Genomic DNA, 16,125 nt, shown 5'->3' with positions numbered 1-16,125 from the left:
CCCTAAACGTGAGATGATGACTGCAATATGCCTATTGGGCAATTAAGTTGATATTATCATCGTTGACACTCTTAAGAGGCTATGAATTGTTAGATTAGTATAGCTGATGCCATGAAACACTCCAGTAGAGGATGGATAGGAAGGGAGCGGAAGAGATTAAGAAGGATAGCATGATTTTAGAATAGTTTGGGAACCCAATTGGGGCAGGGAATGATTATTAAGTTTATAAACCTTTAAATGTTCAAACAAACAAAAAAATTCAATCTTGAAATGCAATCCTTACATGATCACATTAATCACTAAAGCAATTATTGATATATTATAATAACCTAACTTCGGGACGAAGTTTTTTGAAGGAAGGAATTATGTAATGACCCATTTCGATCTATAGGCAAAAGAGTATTAGCAGACATATGATGTATGCATATGATAGCTGCATATGCATACATCGCATGCCTTGCACTAGTAACTTATTAAATATTTAGGAAAAAGTTGAAATGAATGAAAAGAGACTAAACTAAATTATTGAGAAGAGAGATATTACCAAAACATTCGACACTCAAAATGTAGATATTAAATACTTCGTACTTATAAGGTTAAATAAAATTTACAATTCCAATCCTTCTAATGTAAATATTAATCACTATAAAATTAAAGTTATAAATTAATTATTGTTCATATATATATATATAATAAGTTAAAATTTCAAAATTCATACAGCAAACATTTGTTAAAATATTCAAAATTCATATATAACAAACATATATGATATATATAAGTGTTAAATTTCTAAATTCATACAACAAACATTTGATATATTTTTTTTTCGGAAAGAAAATTCATAATTTTATTGATGAAATTACATGCTGTAGATACCATTGGCATATGCTGTATCGTGGCTGTCTATCCACTGTTAGAAACTAAATATTTACAATGAAAACCCAAAGGGTATACTGAGCAGGTTCAAGACCTCAATAAAAAGATCAAAAATTCACCCTCGCGGGTGTGTTTGTGTTGTCCATATTTACAATCATTGGCTAATAATACAAAGTGTAAAACTGTATCAAATTTCAAAAAATTTCAATATAAGCAAAAAGCTGATATTTAGGGGCTGTTGCCCCTCTGAAGTCTCCCATCGATGTATGGCCTGTGGAAGTAGTGATAGGTTTCTGCAGGTGTATGTTCAGCGATCATCCACTCTCCTAAAGGACAATGCGTCGCTTCTTTCTATAGCCTGTCTGCATTTTCATTTCTTTCCTTGTAGATATGAGCAACAAAAATCTGATCAAAGAATGTTTTGAAAAAAACAATTTCTTCCATAATAGATCTCAAAGAGTATGCATAACAAACAACTGTGTTGTTAAACCAATCAGTCACATTCTTTGAGTCCCCAAATATTTGTATGTTTCTGCATTGTTTCAGTATGGCAAAGTATATCAGGTGGCGAAGAGATATCAGTTCAGCATGATTATTTGTGCCCGGTCCCAATCCCATACTAATTTGGAAATAGTGTGTTTCTGATAGGTAAAAACATATGCCTCCCCCACAGCCATGCTGCTGGGCAGCACCATCATAATAGGCCCAAGGTATTGTTGTGTTTATCTGTTCCTGTCGGATATTCCTAGGTCTTTTTTGGCTCTCATCATTTGGTAGCTCTTCAAAAGCAGTGCATATTTTCGGAGGGGTTAGGTTCCAGTGACTGGCTTGTCTTCAAATATTTTGATGTTTCGCTTGAGCCATATGTGCCATGAGACCAGAAGGGAAGGTTTCTTTGTTTTTTCCACAACAGTACCCCACCAACTGTCCCATGCTGTTCTAATATCTGCACCCTGCCAGCTCATATTCTTTAGATAGTACTTGTGTCCAAATATTCCTAGTGGTCGGGCATGAGAAAGAGGTGCTGGGTCGATTTCCTCTTGGCAGAGACACCAGGTAGGTCCCAAGAAAGCCCTCTTTTTTAAATAGGATCAGTGGGATCTTATTTTCTAAGATGTTGCATATCAACAGTCTGGTGCGCATTGGAGCTTTTAATTTCCAAATTGATACCCACCAACTCCCTAAGGCCTCCAGTTTTTTATCTGCAATAATGGTATCATAGCCCTACTTTGAGGAGTAACAAACATTCGATATATATATGCATAATTATTCATTTATTATATATTATAATTAAATTTATTAAAGTTAAAGTTATTAAGTTTAAACATAACAAACATAGCTATATAAACATACATACCCTTACTTTTTGATTACACTTAAAGCTATGAATGTCAAATAAAAATCTGTTGAGGGGTAGTGAAAGAGGGCAGTGACCGCTTAGGAAGGGTATTTATCCCAAGTATGCAGAGCCACTGAAAAGGGGAATTTTGGGGAAAGAAAGACTGGAAGGAGAACATGATATCTGAATTAAAGCCAAAGATTCGATTATTCTTGAAGCTTTTGGGCATGGGGGACCAAAATGCTCCAATTTGGAAGTATTTTGGAGGTGAGTCCCAAGGCTGTGCTCAGTGTGGCTGGGAGGTTTTGGTCTTTTGGTAACGGGAGTGGGGAGCAAACTGGGAAACGTCTCCAAGCTAATTTCCAAGTATTCCTCTGCACTTAATTTTCAAGTTCAATGTCTGGTTAATGATAAATTTAAGGTAAATTATGGATTCTGGCATAATGGTTGGGATAGACATCATATTCTGGCAACACCAACTATCATATCTATATATATATATATATATATATAGTATGTATATATATATGTAAAATAGGACCTTACAGAGGAGCTGAGAGAGCATGCGACAATCAGATGGTCAGAGTATCTTGTTAAGGGCAGATTGGTCGTCGATGGACTAGCACGCCCTAGTTTTGTATCTTGTACTAGTGGATGTATGAGGGCCATTATCCATGGTACGGGAGCCCTAGACTATTGTATTATATGTTGTTTAATATAACAAAGTTGGGTTGAAAAATGTAAAAAGTTGTCTATATTCTGTGCATGTATGATTTACTGCTATTTGATTCCACTGTGCAAAGTAGTCTATGGTTGAGATTCTTGGTTTGGTAGCGTCAGTGATTTTAAGGCTAACCTAGACCCAAGGTCATGGAAATTCAACATGGTATCAGAGGGTATTTGAACTACTTTAAGGGATAGTGAATCAGGGTGTGCACAACGAAGCAACTCAGAGGGAGTTGTGGGTGTCTGGATCATGGAGCAGAGGGTTCAGCTGAAGACGTGGAGATGTGGTCTTGATAGACTACATGATGACATGGGCTGGGAGTTCTGGTGGATCAGTGGTGAACGTGGTGCACTTCAGTATATTATGTGCCGGTTTGAGGATCATGAACTTCCTATGTCTTGTCATGGATGGTTGGGACAACTCGAGGGTTTCTTTGGCATGGACAAGATCAGGTTGATCGAGATGGATTCATATGATGGACTATAGTTTGGTAGGCTAGAATATTCATCGGATCGTGATGTTGCATATCCGATATTGGTGGGATTTGCACGAGTGGTATTTGATCCAGGAGGATGAGTGCTTGCAGGACTGAGCTAGTGGAGATCATGTAGGCTTAGAGGGAGTAGCCCTATGGAGGTTTGGGATCTTTAGGTTTAGATATGATGAGGCAAAGGCACTAACGAGATTGCTGGATTCATTCTACAGGGTATGCTGCAATGGTGGATGCCAGATGGGCTAGTGTCGTCATTGGATGGTGATGGTTACTTCCTGGTCTTGGAAGTACCTCCATCGCTAAGAGGGAGTGTTGATTCTTGTGTAGCTTGGGAGGTACTCCAAGCCCTAGTGTTCAAGGGTTGGAGGTCAAAGTGCCACAAGTAGGCTTGTAGGCTTAGAATCTAAGCATGGGGTTTTGCACCCATAGATGTTTGGGCCAAAACCGTGACAAGTCTTCGACATTTGATGGATGAGGATGATAGCTCTTAGTGAGATGATTCTAATGCAACGAGAATCATCTGATTTCGAGTTTGTCGTTGAGGAGTTATGAATTTTTGAAGTTATATGTTGGGGTTGTGACTTATGTTTAAGGTCGGCCTAAGGATATTTGGGCATGTGACAGTTGGACAACCATTAGAACATGACGTTTTAGAGCCCTTTCTATGTGTATAAATAGAGAGGTTAGATGAGTCATTTTACTCATCCATTTGCGTAACATAAGGGTAACATTGAAGGAGAAGTAGGAGCTCGTTCAAGGAGAAGGAAATATCTATTTAGGGCCGCAGAAGAAGGATCATTTCAGCGAAGGAGGAAGGCTGGTTAGAAGCCTTCTAGTGACTGTTTGAAGTGCAAATTGACTTGCTGTGTAGGCCGTGAAGGAGGGCAACTATTTTGGGCCATTTTTGTGACTGATATATGGCTGAAGGTACCTTGAAGTAGGCCCGCAAAAAGGTACAGGAGTCTGAACAGAGGCCGAGCTCTGTTTCAGAGGTTATAGGGTGCCGTAGAGATGGATTAAGGGTTGGAACTTAGCCCTACATAGAACATATCATAACAACCAATCAACGAGACTAGGCCACAGTAAATTGGAGGCTTTAGCCACTGTTTGGGAGGGCTAACAGTGAACTGTTGGGTGCCCTAACTAGGCAGTCAAAGCAACAGAATTTGTATCAGCCTTGGAAGCAACTTAGGGTATGTCACTTTCTCCATAATTGCCATGTGTTGGATCCTAGTTTAGGATCAGTGTTTGGATGGTTTGTAGGGAAACCTGTAGAAGTCAAAGAGGAGGAGCAGACCTCATGGTTAGATGCCCTAAATCGTGACAGTTTCCGCAGTGATTTGGTAGCAAACTTGGAGTGAAAGTTTGATGTGTGTTGGGTCAAAGAGTTTGACCAAAGCGTGGATCAGTTTGATGGGTAGCTTGAGGAGGCTTTAGGACTTGTTTGGAGGAGCCCACGTGCATTGTTGGGAAGCCTACTGAGCAGCCAAGGTGACAACAAACACATCAGATTGGAAGGCAAGAGGACAACAACAAGGAGTGTTGCAGATGCTCCCTTGGTTGATGAGTTGATGGTGTCCTAGGTGAGGACATATTGATGTGCCTAGATTTGTGCAATAGCTCCTCTATTGCAGAGCAAAGGGCGGATTGGTGGAGTTTGTGGGCAGCCATGTGTAAGGGTCATCTAGGTGTGGGATGCCCTAACTAAGTGCAGATGCTACAGCGTGGACTTGGTCTCTCGTGGACAGTTGGAGGGCAGCATGGGAGAAGACCAAGTGTGGATGTGATTGGGCACTTTTGGTCTTCTGGAGGAGAGTGTGATAGTGTCCAAGTTGGAGCCCGGTGTGCAACACCTTGATGGACAATGGTAGTTGCTAGAGCGCTAGTTGTTGAGCTCAAGGGTCTGAACAACTAGGAGCAATTTGTGGAGCTCGAGACTTGTGTGTTGAGAAGGACTTCTACAGTAGATGATGGGCAGTCCTCCTAGCCTGTGTTCATTGTGGGAGATGGACATCTTGCAGTGATAGGTGGAAACCCTCCGTGCCCTATGTTGGTCTTCATCGGAGCAACGCAAAAAGACCATACTGGGCTGAAGTCCCTGAGTAGTTGAGGAGCTACAATGGGCAAATCGAGAGTTGTTCACAAGTGGAGCTGTGAACAACTCGACAGGAGTCTCGATGTGTTGATGTGTTGATGGACAAGTGATCAACTAGTGAGCATATTGAACAACCGAGATTCAGTGGCCAGATGGACTTGGAGAATTGATAGATTCAAGAGCTGCAGATCGAGAGCCGAAGGACCGGGAAGGTACATGGTATGACCGAGAGGAGCTGAGAGAGCATGTGACAACCAGATGGTCAGAGGATCTTGTTGAGGGCAGATTGATCGTCGATGGACTGACACCAACCCCAGTTTTGTATGTTGTACTAATGGATGTATGAGGGCCATTATCCCTGGTACTGGAGCCCTAGACTGTTGTATTATATGTTGTTTAATATAACGAAGTTGGGTTGAAAACTGTAAAAAGTTGTCTATATTCTTTGCATGTGTGATTTACTGCTATTTTATTTTGTTGTGCAAAGTAGTTTATGGTTGAGATTCTTGGTTTGGTAGCGTCAGTGATTCTAAGACTCTAACCTAGACCCAAGGTCACGGAAATTCAACTAGGGCAACCCTAGGTCACTTGCTGGGATGCAAGGGTAGCTAATAAGAGGGATGCCTACACTTTGGGTTTATAATGTGTAGGAGGGAGCAATCGTGGTACATGAGGTGCCCGACCTTGGTTTTTCCACCCTTCCTTATATGGCTTTTATGATTTTCTTTGATTAATTGTTCGGGGCTCAAGGTGTTAGAGCATGATGTGTAAGATATAGCAGTGGAATCCCCCTTTTAAGGTGGGGTGGTTCATCGCCCACCAAGGGTTGGGACAATCATGGGTTCCTATATGATGAAGAAGGCTTATAGAACTTGTTGGAACTAGGTTGATGGCCATGATAATGGAGTAGAGCTCATGTGTTGGCTTTTGCCTACGTGCTAAAATGTTTTTGTCCCGGGCATCTTTTGCATTTTGTGGTACTTTTCCCGTTGAATCTAACCATATATGCTTTTAACTTCTTTTTTCAGCTGCAATTACCTCCGGACTTCATTCCAGGCCATGACCCAAGGTGTGGGCAAGGGGAAGGGGTAGGCTAACCCTATGTGGACCCAATGGAGGAATGTGGACCCAGGCAGGAAAAATGATGGATGGGATAATAATGAGTGGAAAAAGGGTAATATAAGTAATAAGGGAGTGGGACCACGCAACCAAAATGGGGTTTCTTATGAAATACCATCTCTGAAACCAAATGGTCAATAAAAGAGATCCCACGACACTAGAATCCAAGGTTAATTCCTAAAAGGGGTATAGGGGACAAAAGCACAGACCTAGCCCATTCTTTATGCCGAATTCCCCCATTAATCCATGCCCAAAAGTGTCCATGATAAGCAAACTACAATACTCAATTTCAAAATGACAAGTCATACCTTTAGATTTGGAGGACCACCTTCAAACAAACGATCATGGCAGATGGGCGAGGGACCATGTGGCTGGCTCAGGTGGCGGAGAAAATGGCACAATGAGCACGCTGATGGCTGCAAGGGGCCATTGGTTGTTGGCTGAGGACCATCTTGGAGATTTTTTTTCTCCTCCGGATATTACCCATAAATGGTGGGTAACAAGGCCTGCATAGGGCTTCCTGAAAAAGGTGATTTCAGTGCTCCTTTCTTCACCATAGCTCTGATACCATGTTGATTGCTAATGCAAACAAGACTAGTACATTTTTTTCAAACTGATAATTATTTAAATGACACAATTTGACTTCTTTAGAGCATTCCAATCATTAAGTAGTTACACATGAAAAATTTTAACCATTGATTTCAATAGAGCAATAGAGATTACAAAAAATAATAAATCAAGAGACACCAAACTTTCTTGGGACAAAACTCCACAAGGGGGAAAACCCGGTAATCTTTCTTTATGAGAGAGTTCAATTCATCAAAATGTACATTAGAATTTTACAATAAAAGATATCAATCTCTGACCTCAATATTTGCCAAGTCAAAACCAATGAAAGGAGAGAGAAAAGTCAATGCTGGTTCACAGTGAATCTCTGCACAAGAGGGCCAAATTTTGGCCTGAGGCTGAGTCAAAGGGCTGAAATTTGGCCTGCAATTCCTCAGTCAAACTATAGAAGTTGACCTGCCATCAACCCTTGGTCAATGGCTCACAAATAGAGATAAAATTTGGTCAAACACTGTCAATGAATCACAGATTAATTTGGCCTCCAAATCGAGTCAAAATCTCAGTCAAACAACAACAAGAATACCCAAGTCAATGCTTGTCAAATTCAGAAACAAGAGAGGTCAAACTTCACTGGAAACTTTCATCTTCTTTATACTGTGCATGTGTGAACATGACTACTTTTTTCAGATCGAATGGATGAGTTGTGTGTGTTGAAGAGTGTAACTAGGTTCGGTCTTCATAATGACATGTAATTGTGATGATGTAATAAAAGGAAATAAAATTATTTTTGTAAACCTTGCTTCATGGGTTTCATGAGCAAGTGATTTTATTTTAGATGGCTCCCATTGAGAGTCTTAGGATTTGTCATTAATAATTAATGTCATGTATGAAGGACTCTTCTTGAGCATATGTAAAAATTATATGTCTATGTCTATGTCTAATAGCCCTCCAATGACAAGCACAATCCTCCTCTTCATGTCGGCTTCAAGTAAGAATAAGAACTCATGTCAGCTCACAACTAAAGGGACACATCTCTTCAACAGATCATGTTGGCTTATTAAGGAGACAAACTACTATATATACCCAGCAAGGATCTTCGCATAAGTTCAGTTCAGAAACTTGGATACCTTTGCAATTTCGATGGGTAATCATAGTGAATAGACTTTGCATTAGGACACAAAAATTCAAACCTGTCTCTGAGTTTTTCGAATAATAATTACAGTGAAAATTTCAATGATTTCTTATGGGTAACAAAAAACAAGAGTTCAGATTGTCTGAAGTTTTTGTGACAAACAACAATGAGACCTTCGCAGATCTCTCTGTGATTTTGGATGGATAGTAGCAGAATGGAGCTCAAATGTCTCTCTCTGTGAGGATTTCGGATGGGTAGCCTAGTGCAGTAACATTGTCTCGATGTTGAGGAGAGGCCACTGTCAAGAAGATAAGAAAACTATGTTTTGAATCAAGTTCTGTTTTGAATCAAGGATCCAGTGCTAACCTCACTCAAGTCACAGTCTCAATGATGGTGCAATTCGGATATGCTTACAGTACAGTGATATTATAGTGATGAATTTTGGATTGCCATCTCGGTGAACATCTCTAGTGATGTAGCTTCAGTAGTGGAAGAAGAATCTAGAAGACAGAATCAGAAGAGAACTCATGTCTTGGTCTTGGAGTGGCTAATAGGTCAAGGGTTTTGGTCTTCGTATTTGTCAATTAGAATCTCCACAAGAATAATTTGTGCGGGTTTTCCTCTCAAAGAGTGAGAGGTTTTGGCCCTGGCTGATAGCCTACATTCCATGTCTCTTATCTATTTATGTTCATGCAATGGTCACTGTTTGATGAAGAAGAAAAATAATAATCCAAGAAGAAGAAGATTCTAACCTAATGAAGTAAAGAGCACTCACAAGCAGTTACTAATTTAAGAGAAATCACCTAATGCAAACGCCCTAGATTTCTCAACATGGTTTCAGAGCTAAGGTGTTGAAGTCAAAGGAAGGGCATCTAATCAAAGAGACATTCAAGGATCAAGTTTCAAGGAAGGCATAAAAACAAGGAAGGTTATCAAAGCAAAAAATCAAGATCTACATTGAAAAATCAAACCCTAGATCGAAGAAGCAGTCTGCAACAACAAGAGCTTTTGTTTCTATAGTTATCATCAAAAGGCCACAACGACCTTCATCAAGTTATCTACAAGGCAAGATAGCTCGAAGGACTTTAAAGATGAAGATCACATCATCTTGGAGAAAGTTTGAACCCTAGAAGCATTTATGATCTACACTACAAGAGAAGTCGAAGTATATTGAAGGCGAGAAGGCATTGCCATCATTTTCAAGGTTATAAAGCAAGCAAGGATCCTCTCCTTGCCCTAGAAGAAGATCATCCGAGGAAGCAACAAATCATCCTCATCAAAAGGAGCAAGCTTTTTCATTTGGATGAAGATCATCCAAAAGGGAGCTCTAATTACATCTTCTTCAACCATCATCAAAGTGATCAAGTTGAAGATTTCATCTTCACTTGTCAAGTAAGTATCTTTCATTCTTTAATCAATTTGGTAAAATGACTTTGTGTTTGCAAGGAGATCTATAAGTTCGATGGGTCATTGAAATTTCTTGCATAAAAAAAGAAGAGGATAGACATAGTCCTCTAAGAAGGTGAAGTCATTGAACATATTAAAAGGTCTCCTCTGAATTCATGGAAAGGGATTCTTATGAAAGATCCCCTCATATAGCAATATTGGAGACATCAAAGAGATGTATATGATAAACTCGTAAGAATACTCTCTGAAGATGCGGAAAAGAAGGTCACATGACTTATATTTGATCTACACAAAAGTAAAGGTATCAAAGGATGAAGGATATCTTAATAAGATCTCATCTACAAGATCTAGGAAAGAAGATAATCATCATTGATCTATAATGCACTAACTGACAATCAAGGTAACATATATCCATATTATAAGAAAGTTATCTCATTCAACAATTGTGATCTCTATGTAAGATAGAAGAAGACAAGTTGAGGGCAAAAGTGTTGAAGGTTAAGGACTCAAACATTTGCTGGAAGGAAAGGAAGTTTGGAAAATTTTGATTCTCAGAGAGAAAAGAAGAGCATAGCTGAGATTCAATTCTATGGATGCAAAGACTATGAATATTATAGGAAAGATTGTCCTTAGCTTAAGAAGGACAATTACAAGAAGGATAGAGAAGAAGCCCATTTCATTGAAGTGGAGGAGGCCGAAAGAAGAAAGTCCAAGGAAGAGAAGCATTAGAAGCAAGAGCTCGTGACATCACCATAGGGAAACATGAAGGATCGCAGGAACAAAATCTATGGCAGTCTAGTTTGAAGGATATAGCTCTTGGTAACCTCACTGGAAGATCAAAGGAAGAAGTCATCCAGGATAAGTCTCATGATACATTAGTTTAAAAGGGAAACATCTGCTGAATAAGGATATGCAAGATGGAATCCTCACTGAAGGATTCACCGATCTTGAAAGGAAGCAAGATTTTCATCAGGAACTTCAACTTGTGGAGTTCATGGGATGATGTTATGATGACATGACAGATGAAGCAATCAAGGGGTTGAAGATCTTTTCAATCAAGGAAGCTGTTGAAAGAAGCCTAGATGACCTAAAGATAAAATGAGGTATGTATGCTTGTATTTAATATTATAAAGTCATGTCGTATGGTTGCAGGTAACAAGGATCACCACTACTATTTAGAGAAGCATGATCAAAGGAAAGGAATCTCCTCGTATGAAAGAATGTCGGAAGGCATGAGTCACACTAGATGAAATCAACATAATATGTCCTCATATGAAGTATGAGGTGGTTGACTATGATTGAGGAACTCTGGTTGGAAGCCCCTGGGAAAGAAGTGTGTGAAAAGGTAGGAAGAGATCGTGATAATATGCAACGAACGTAGAAGGCATTCAACATCTGAAGTCCAAGAAGATATGACTAGAAGATCTCCCGGAAGGATGTGAAGGCTCTGATGGAAGTCGAAAAAAGATAGAGACCCTTGACACTGAACATATGTGGAAGATGTGTCAAACTGCATGCAAAATGTTGATACTTACAAGAAGATGTCATGGTGAAATACCATCACAAAGGTAAATCTGATTTGAAGTGTTTAATAATTATTTTTTAACTAACATTTGGTTGGGATTCTGTAGCACTGTCAAAGGGAAGATTTGTGAATGACTTCCAAGTAAAGCCATATAGAAGGATGTAATGTCCTTCCGAGAAATATGGCATGAAAGCAGAATGACATGAAGCAAAGCCAGATGGAAAATTTGATAGATCACTTTCTGATGAGTTAAGGACATGACTAACTCATGGATAAAAGCGATGGATGATCTGTGCCCTATATATAAAAGTTCCCAAAAGTTGAAGACTTCTTAAAGAAATTCATGACATCGAAGAAAGGAGCTCTTCGTGCAACTAATTGTTTAGGATCTCCACATGAAGAGTTGCTATAGGTCCCTTGTTAAGAGGGAGCCTGAGAAGAAGTTTCTTACTTGGAAGAAACTCATAAATTCCTAAGCTGGAAGCTTAGTTACACTCCTCTGTGATAGGAATGAGTACATTCCTTTAATGGGATAAAACCTATTGGTATAAAAAGGAGCGATAGACACGACGTTTTGTTCTTCACCTGGGAAGATAGAATGGAGGATTGTATAATCATTTGCCATTCGATGCTCTTGTGGGATGAGATAGGGCATCCCATGAAAGAGTAGTCGTGGAGGACTGATATTCTTTTGGGACTGGGGAGTCCAAGAAAAGACTAGTCCTTATGGAGCATATCCTGAGAGAACCTGGGTGGGGTATATTCCGAGAGAGACAATGATGAGTATGTCTATAAATCATTGGTCTCGCTAGCATTGTGCTCTGATCTTGTGGAGAGATAGAGCCGTTAGTCAAAGCCTTGCTATATAACAATGCTGGTTGATATGATGCCGTACAAATGAGTTACAAATCTAAATTCTTCTTATGAGAAATTCTTCAGATTGAGAATGACCAAGTACCATTATGAATACCTCCCTAGTTAAGAGGGAGTGTTGAAAAGTGTAACTAGGTTCGGTCTTCATAATGACATGTAATTGTGATGATGTAATAAAAGGAAATAAAATTATTTTTGTAAACCTTGCTTCATGGGTTTCATGAGCAAGTGATTTTATTTTAGATGGCTCCCATTGAGAGCCTTAGGATTTGTCATTAAATGTCATGTATGAAGGACTTTTCTTGAGCATATGTAAAAAGTATATGAATCTATGTCTATGTCTAATAGCCCTCCAATGACAAGCACAATCCTCCTCTTCATGTCGACTTCAAGTAAGAATAAGAACTCATGTCGGATCACAGTTAAAGGGACACATGTCTTCAATAGATCACGTCGGCTTATTATGGAGACAAACTACTATATATACCCATCTAGGATCTTCGCATAAGTTCAGTTTAGAAACTCGGATACCTCTGCAATTTCGGTGGGTAATCATAGTGAACAGACTTTGCATTAGGACACAAAAATTCGGATCTGTCTCTGAGTTTTTCGCATAATAATTACAGTGAAAAGTTCAATGATTTCAGATGGGTAACAAAAGACAAGAGTTCGGATTGTCTGAAGTTTCTGTGACAAACAACAATGAGACCTTCACAGATCTCCCTGTGATCTCGGATGGATAGCAGCAGAATGGAGCTCGGATGTCTCTCTCTCTGAGGATTTCGGATGGGTAGCCTAGTGCAGTAACACTGTCTCAGTGTTGAGGAGAGGCCACTGTCAAGAAGATAAGAAAACTGTGTTTTGAATCAGTTTTGTTTTGAATAAAGGATCCAGTGCTAACCTCGCTCAAGTCACAGTCTCAATGATGCTGCAATTCGGACATGCTTACAGTACAGTGATATTACAGTAATGAATTTCGAATTGCTATCTCGGTGAAGATCTCTAGTGATGTAGCCTCAGTGGTGGAAGAAGAATCTAGAAGACAGAAGCAGAAGAGGACTCGTGTCTTGGTCTTAGAGTGGCTAATAGGTCAAGGGTCTTGGTCTTGGCATTCGTCAATTGAAATCTCTATAAGAAGAATTTGTGCGGGTTTTCCTCTCAAAGAGTGAAAGGTTTTGGCCCTGGCTGATAGCCTACATTCCGTGTCTCTTGTCTATTTATGTTCATGTATTGGTTATTGTTTGATGAAGAAGAACACTAATAATCCAAGAAGAAGAAGATTCTAATCTACCGAAGTCAAAAGCATTCACAAGCAGTTACTAATTTAAGAGAAATCAGCTAATGCTAATGCCCTAGATTTCTCAACAGTGTGGGATCCCAAATGAGGTCAATCGAATGGCAATATATATGTGTGCTAGGAGATGGGTTTTGACCTTGGGGTAAAACCCCTTCAATTGTTGAGGCCAACTTGGACAATTAGAAAATACATAATTTGTCCTTTGATTTTGCCAATGAAAATACAAACCGAAGCTACCAATTTTCAACAGGGTTGTAACAATGTGGGTGGCCATAAATTCCTCAGATGGGAGCTCTGATGGCTCTTAACTGCTCTTTTGAAATTGAATGATGATGTTTAACAGATTGATTTGAAAACATAGCTAAAATGAATTTATGTGTTTAGATCATCTAAATATTTTGCTCCACAAAAGATCACCCCTATTTAAAATTTATTTGAGCTGTATCTCATCGATTAAATTAAACTGCAATGTTATGCAGTTATGCTGTAAAAATTTGGGTTGTGTACAATCAAGTATTATCTAATTTATTAAAAATTGTCCATAACAAGAGCTGCAAAAGGTTATCAGCAATATATTTTTCTTTAATGTATATCACGCAGATACTATCTAGATTCTACACTCAAATAAGCGCATTTGAATATTAAACTTTTAGGGGTTACCATAGATGCCCACGTTGACGTTGGTTCTCATTTCCTTGTATGTTCCATAGATCTCACCCCACAAATCGACATCTGAACAAATAATGAAGTCAGTCATACCTAATCCTATTTGATCACATTTGTCCTTATTCTATTATTTGTCAGTTTTTTGACTGCCATGGAAATTGGGTCACAATAAAGTTAGGAATTGCATAAGCAGAAAAGGGATATTTGATATCTCGATGAAACTGAAATAAATTTTCCATCAAAACATAATAGAACATCTAATGCGAGCATTACAGAGCACATATAAAGTTCACATCTAGTGCTCTAGTGTTAGGACTATGGGAAGCCAATAAGAGCGGGGCATGACAGGTAATTATAAAGATGAAATCTGCTTATTCTCAAGTGTCCAATATACTGGGTTACGAGCAAGCACCTACTATTCCTTTGGTTATTCTTGTTAATATATGGTGACTCTTTCTTGTAATAAAACAATGGGCCGGCATATGAAAATCATTACAAACTATTTGTGTAGATCCTTCTACTAGTGAGTTACTGAAAAAGTAAGGTTTTAGAATTCTTCAATTCTGTAATATTATTTTTCTTTTGTCATTTTTGTATTTTTATGTTTAAGTGCTTCATTGTGTAGTGCTTCTCTCTCTGCAGTATGTTGAAGATGCCAAGGTTGGGAAATTTAACTTCCACTATTGCATGATTGACAAGAGGTAAGCCCTTCTAATCCCGCATGCTATGGTTTTATTAAGCCAATGCCAGTATTCGACCTGATTGTTAGAGAAGCTTAACAGTAGATGTTGCTATCGTAAGCTTTAAACTTATTTTGGTTCTCGACTTTACTGATACATGCCATTTTTCTTTTTTGACCCTGCTATTTGTGGTAGATGTTCCATTTGGCTGCCTTATTGTTTTTTGTCTGACTGGAAACATGTTCAGCGTGAGACGTGAGAGACACTCTTTAACATTGTTGTTGGTGTTTTAGCACAATAAGGTTCAAATATGAATATGGCCGTGATTATTGCAATTTTGCGGGGAGGTTATGGATATTTTTTTCCTTCAGTGTTGTCTATAGCATTTTTCTATCTACAATCGTTATCTGTATGAAATAAATCAAGTGATTGCATGTTTTCAATCGATTTGAGATGAAATTTCTTGCCTTGTATATTACAGATATTATATATTGAATATAAAGCAAGCTTCTGATTGTTTGTTCCTTGAACAGGCCAGGTGCTAGTCCATCAGATCCTAATGGCTTCCAAGTTTCCCAACATATGCGTTCTTGATTGCTGGCATTTTCTGGTGAAACCCATTTGATGAACAGATAAACGAAGAACATCAAATCACTTTTTGGATTAAATAGATTTCTTCTCTTGTGAGGGCTAATTCTTTACATGTATAGTTTCTGTGATTACATGTACAAGATTTAAAGATACTGATTGTAATTCTTGCATATCGAAAGTTTCTTAGCTGTGCAATTATTATCCCAACTGCTCGATACTGGTTGAGTTTTTGTATGGATTTAAACTGTTTCTTGCCGCAGCTGGACATATCATGATATCAAGTAATATGCGGCATTGTTGATGATTCAAATTATTTCTTTTAGATGATATTCAAGTGATAATTCCAAAATATAACATGGGTTGATGATTGATGTCTTACTATACTATCCCTTCTAAGCTTAATTTTTTTTTCACATATAAAACTTTTAGAGTGAGAATAGATAAGTCATATGTTGATGACTTTGTAATAATCAATACAGAATGTCATCTTGTGAGAGAAGGTAAGTGACATGACCACCACTCCATAACCATAAAAAGATATGCAACGTAATAAATGATGAAATTTACTTTATTAAATACCCCGAACTCAAAAGTAAAATGTATAATACAGGATAGTATGTCCATTATTAAACATAAACTCTATTACACTCCTTTAGTGATCATGTGGAAAACCACACCTAGCTTACCTCTAAATTTTTATAAACTTATATGGATTGAGAAGCTTCGTGAATATATCTG

The 16,125-nt window shown here is 38.6% G+C and overlaps 1 protein-coding gene across 2 annotated transcripts in view; it reads left to right on the top strand.

The window, feature by feature from the left end:
• NUDX23 (nudix hydrolase homolog 23) overlaps positions 1–15,765 on the top strand; it is a 188,912-nt gene extending 173,147 nt beyond the window's left edge. For both annotated transcript variants that reach the window (XM_089371941.1, XM_089371942.1), the window contains exons 6-7: positions 14,759–14,817; positions 15,330–15,765. In XM_089371941.1, coding sequence (XP_089228067.1) covers positions 14,759–14,817; positions 15,330–15,390 — 120 coding nt within the window. In that variant the 3' untranslated portion in view covers positions 15,391–15,765. The remainder of the gene's footprint in view (positions 1–14,758; positions 14,818–15,329) is intronic.
• The last annotated feature ends 360 nt before the right edge of the window (positions 15,766–16,125 follow it).

Source organism: Pinus tabuliformis, chromosome 8 (genome assembly GCF_031772625.1).
Source record: "Pinus tabuliformis cultivar Carrire ecotype Pingquan chromosome 8, CPIR1, whole genome shotgun sequence".
NCBI classification, from domain to species: Eukaryota; Viridiplantae; Streptophyta; class Pinopsida; order Pinales; family Pinaceae; genus Pinus; species Pinus tabuliformis.
This window is presented reverse-complemented; position numbering and strand designations above follow the sequence as displayed.